The following is a 5,322-nucleotide window of genomic DNA, read 5'->3' as shown; positions in this document are numbered from 1 at the left end:
GCTGCCCTATAGTTACTTGACTCATAGCTGTAGTGCACGTTTTGGGAAGTCAAACATGTACTTCCTGCCGCAGGAAGTACGGCATGCATGCAGCGGCTGCATGTTGCCAACCCACCATACAGTCCCCCAAGTTCCGTTGAAGAAAATCTCCACTCGGCCTTCTCCAGCACGAGTGCCATTGACCAGGCGAAGGTTGAATGATAGGCCACCTGAAATGAATTCGAAACCCCAATGGCATCCGACATTCAATTTTTGGCCTTGCTTTGTACATTACCGTCTTTCAGAATTACTATGGTAAGCACGAAAAACTTTCCGTCACTGCCATAGGGTAGCTCAGCTAGATAGAGAGAGCCTTGGTGTGAGAGGGTTAACCCCTACGTTGGACTGTAGCGAAATAAGGAATGCTCGCATGTGCAGATAAGAGCTGAGATTATTTATTGTGAGCAGCATGGTGAGCAGCGGATGCAGGTTTGCATGGAGCAGCGCAAGATATATGTGCAGGCAGGCAGTCCTGTGCATGGACAGACGAGGCCACATGCGTGTTTTGGGGCAGGCAAATGGACCTGGGATAGGTGAGGCAGGTATGCATGGGGCCCATGGGGGTGTAGATGTGTGAGAGAAATCACGTGTGTGTGTATGTGTGATACACCTTGTATTGCATTACACTCCAAAGGTCTATCAGGCCCATACTAGCCAGGAAGGAGTCCAAGGGCCATTCGAATGACAAGTGTAAAGAATATTCATCACACACCCAGACGGACCTGGCGGCGGTGGCGGTGGTGATGGAGGGGGTCTGGGAGGTGGAGATGGAGGTGGGGAAGGGATCGCTGCAGGGGGAGTAAACACACAGGGGGGGTCATTTCAAAATTAGATTTGTATACACAGCGGCAGGTCGTCAGTTAGTTAAACTACTTTACAGAAACGATTGGGATGTTAGTAACCGTGTTGGGATGTAAGTAATTACTTATAACATGGTTGAATTCACTAACACACAGGCAGCAATGAGCCTCATTGCTACAGATCTAGATTTGTAAAAGAGCATACAGACTGCCAGGTTTGCTGAAGTATGTCATCTTAGGCTAAGTACACAAACATTTTCCAATTAAACGGACATACATATGTTGTATGCACACGACGTATCTTAATAATGTGCACAGCCTGCGGACTATGCATAGGGTTATGAGTGAGTCGCAGCCAGGTCCCATTTATTTGCGGTTGCATGACCCTTGCAAGCACGGACAGACCTCTTGGTGGCGGCGATGGCGAGGGTCTTGGTGGGGGAGGTGGTAACAGCACTGCAGGCGGGGCGGCGGTTAACCAGGTTATTACATTTCATTCACTTGGTTTACTAAACCAAGTAGTACTGCGGGCAAGTTAGTCACCATCACTTAAGAGATAGGTTCTCTGTCTCATCTGCACCGGTTTCAGTGACAACACAGTGAAACATTATTAGTACTGCTAATGGTTGGGCCTATCCACTAACTATGCATGCGTGTGTACACAGCAGCGCATCAATGATTCATCATAAATCATTATGCTTGGTGCAAGACCACCCGCCACCAGTGCTCTTCATGAGTGCAGGTGGCGGGCGGTCTTGCACCATTCAATCACCAGGAAGACATCAAAGTGGAGATTGGCCTCAGTGCCACACGTGGGGTACCCCGGGATGAGGAAGCCTTCGGGATTACATGCAAGCGGGTTGATTGTCAAACACCTCTCAACCCGCTACTTACCACTATTGTTGAGGAGCTGCAAGCTCCTGAACAGGTTAAGGCGGCCCTGCAATCAGTCAACAAGGTGCGAGGATAAGAATGTGGCCAACACGTGAACGAGTGATTGTGGCCCCCACGTGAACGAGTGAATGGGGCCCCCACGGGAATGACCTCGGGCTGGGTGACTGCTATCCTTGGAAAGCAGATGTGGCACTTTCAGGAAATTGGTACCAAGTACACTATGGCAATACCTGTCATTCACTTCACGATGGCTGTGCGTGTACATGTATGGACCGACTAGCTAGCTATTATGACTTGTGAGCTCTGAGAGTTGTCTTGAGCCTTTCCAAAGATCCAACGTAGAGGGTGGTACCGGTTTTCAAACCAAATTCCTCCAGAAGGCTATTGTCTGCTGTTATATAGACTACTGTTCACCTGTAAACGTTTACAGGTGCGTCTGATTAACCAGATCTGGTTGACCAGATGCACCATCTACAGCTCACATCGTTGTGTATGTTTACTTTCAATAAATGACGTGCTAAATTTAGCGCGTCATTTATGCCCAACTCCCAAATCATGCGAGTTTCTTGTACTCACGCCGGACAAGCTTGCCGAAGCACCAGAGACTCTGTCAGTGCCCCGCATCAAAGCATCCTTAATCTCAGCGGCGGTTGCTGTTGGCTTGTACGCCCACAACAGCGCCGCAGCTCCTGTGGTGGGGATGCATGGGGGATGAGGAATGAAGGCAGACAAGCAGGTGGACGGTGTACGTGTAGCAGTGTTTTTAGGACGACAGGGCCCGGACATAAGGCAGGAGGCAGGTGGCCAGCAGAGCGAGACGACTCTTCATCATGACCTTGCCGGTGATGACGTACGTGGCATATGCAGCTAGTAGCTGGCCGCCGAAAAGGCCTCTCGAGATGCACCGGGAGCGCACTACTCTTGCGTGCATATGCATTTGACGGTGTGTGCCGTACGTACTGTATGGTAGGTTTTACAACAGACGGCGTCTGTAAAATCGAATGATCGTCTATAGATCATGCCCTCGTATGTTATTAGATAGGAAACGTTCCATGCTACATATTATGCCAGGCCTAGGGTGCGACATAAAGACGACCAAAAATTTTACAGACGGACGCAACGTCCCATCTATTGCATCTTAATTAGCAAAGGCCTTATAAAGCTTTATAGAGGTGTAGCTACACAATCCATCGCGATCACTGACCAGAAATCCATGAAGCTTTTGTACATCGCTGCACACATTATGTACAAGAATAAATTTTAAAATATTGGAAATATTTGTCTAACCGTCCATGGACGGTCCATGGCCATGGAACGGCCCTCCATGGAAAGGCCAGGAAAATGGCCAGGAAAGGGAAACAGCCGGAACAGGATCGGTCCGGAAACAGCCTCCTGGTGGGGGCCTGTTACCTTGCACCTGGTACCCAGCCGGAGGTGCAACTAGTGCACAGCGTGCAGCAGCAGCAGAAGCTGCTCTCGCGAGAGTCCCACAAGATATTTCTGAGCTCCAGCAGCCGGGGAAGGATGTGATGCTTGCCGGTGATCTAAATGCCCGTCTATCTAGTGCACAGCATGCAAAGCACCGGTCCTCGCCTGCTGACCTGCCCGGGTACGTTAGTGATGGAGTAATAAAAGTACTTTGCTTACTAGGCATACGTTTCACCTTAATATGCGAGGTTGGCAAAACACAACAGAGATCCTCACTGAGGGCAGTTCACCTTTCCTGCTGGGGCCCTTTTTCGGCCTTATGTGTGCTAACATGTGCCCTTGTCTTCGCTCGCTATAGCTACGTAGCTTTACCGCCGTATACCGCCGTACGGCATGAGCATCATAGCATCCATGATTATGTTTTGCAATGTAAGAGGGATCAGGTCCCCTGGCATCTCCCTGAGTACTCTTTGCCTGGTGTTACATGCAAACTATTGTTGCCTAGCTAATGGACAGTGTGTGGCTACATGAGATGCATCACATATGTGATCATGATGGCTGCAGCGGATGAGAATGTTAAAAAATGCCCATATGCATCCTGGACGCTGCCTTCTTGCTAGCTAGCGAGATATTAATATGCTATAGACAAAAATATGCGGCAATCAAGGTTAATTTGAGGCAAGAAGCAATGAAAGTAGATACGCATGGAGAGTTGGTTTCCCGCGGGAAAGGCCCTACAAGCCAGCAGGCTGTTGCAACACACCAGCGCTTCGTCACCCTGTTGGTAGCTAGCTTTCTAGTATGTATAATTCCTGCCTACTAAGCTGTATGTGTGTTTCAGCAGGTGTTCATGACTGCTGCTTTTGCAACCCCCGCGCACCGGATCTGTGTGGTAGCTGGTACACAGTACAGCACTCATAACAACTACAAATACACGCTAAGCGCTCCGCCAGCATCTCGAGAGGCCTTTTCAGCGGCCAAGTACCACACTCTGATCATGATGGTGCTTCATTTCTTAACAGTACTGATAGGAATGCATACTAGTTTGCATCTAGATGATGAGATGATGAGATCTCATGCATGCATGCACAGAGTATACTCTGTGATGGCAATATTATATTGATCATAGACAATAGTGTCAGTTGAGCCTGTCTGTATACATGTATTATTGAGAGATGTATACATACAGTGTACACATGATTGCACACACAATTTTCCCGGGGAGACCCCCGAGTTAGTCGGGAGCGCGAGATTATGGCTAGCTGCTGAGATGTGGAGTTGAGGTCACAGTTGATGGACCAGATTCGCACACTGGATTGGTGGCGATTGCCGAACCCTCCATCTCTTCGGATGTTCGGGTGAATGGATGAGGAGGGGTCCCTGAAGGCTGGATCCGCCGCCTTGGACTTACAGTTCGTATGGCGAAGTACAGTGTGGTAGTGGTGGATGGTGCTATAAGGTGATAAATCGTAGAACTGACAATGTGATAAAGCGGCCCAGAAGCCTCCCACTCTGTAACATCTACATTACACACAATTGCACACACAATTGCACACAAAGGATGGCATTCTTATTGCACGCGTACGAACACATACATACCAGCTACGTGTGGTGTCGCCATCGATGTGCCGCTTAAAGATGCGTAGACGCTGGTAATGTAAGTGGAATAGATGCTTACACCCGGGGCGAACAAATGGACAGTGTTGGCACCATAATTGGAGAAGCTTGCCCTGACATCCGTTGAGTCAACTGCTCCGACTGTGATGACTGCTGGCAACTTAATGGATGCTGGGCTGGTGGGGGTGGTGTCAATGTTTAGGTTTTCATTGCCTGCAAAGATATAGATAGCAATGGGAAACAGTGGAACGGACGGAAACGGGTGCATGTGCATGTATGGAGATTAAACAGGAATGCAAAATGAATGCCTTGTAAAGTGTTGATACATGTACATGTATCCGGGGCATATATATGTCTCATCTCGTGATATATCACGTTATGAGACATTCGCCGGTCGGTACATTTCTGGAGTCGTGACATAGTTTAACATAAAGATAAAGACCCCCAGCGTGCATGTCATCAGCAGCATCACAGCGCACTCTCACACATATTACAACCATCCATCCCATCTGCTGCTTATCATTGGGGAATGGTCTACCCTATA

General features: G+C 48.7%; 1 protein-coding gene across 1 annotated transcript in view; it reads right to left on the bottom strand.

The window, feature by feature from the left end:
• Nucleotides 1–201, bottom strand: part of VOLCADRAFT_68493 (uncharacterized protein) — a gene marked incomplete at both ends in the record, with an annotated part of 8,683 nt that extends 8,482 nt beyond the window's left edge. The window contains one exon of the mRNA XM_002957638.1: nucleotides 116–201. Within this exon, the coding sequence (XP_002957684.1) occupies nucleotides 116–201 (86 nt within the window). The remainder of the gene's footprint in view (nucleotides 1–115) is intronic.
• Between the last annotated feature and the right edge of the window lie 5,121 nt (nucleotides 202–5,322).

The sequence above is a fragment of the Volvox carteri genome (assembly GCF_000143455.1).
Source record: "Volvox carteri f. nagariensis unplaced genomic scaffold VOLCAscaffold_77, whole genome shotgun sequence".
NCBI lineage: Eukaryota > Viridiplantae > Chlorophyta > Chlorophyceae > Chlamydomonadales > Volvocaceae > Volvox > Volvox carteri.
Note: the sequence above shows the minus strand (reverse complement) of the source record. Positions and strands in the feature narration are given on the sequence as shown.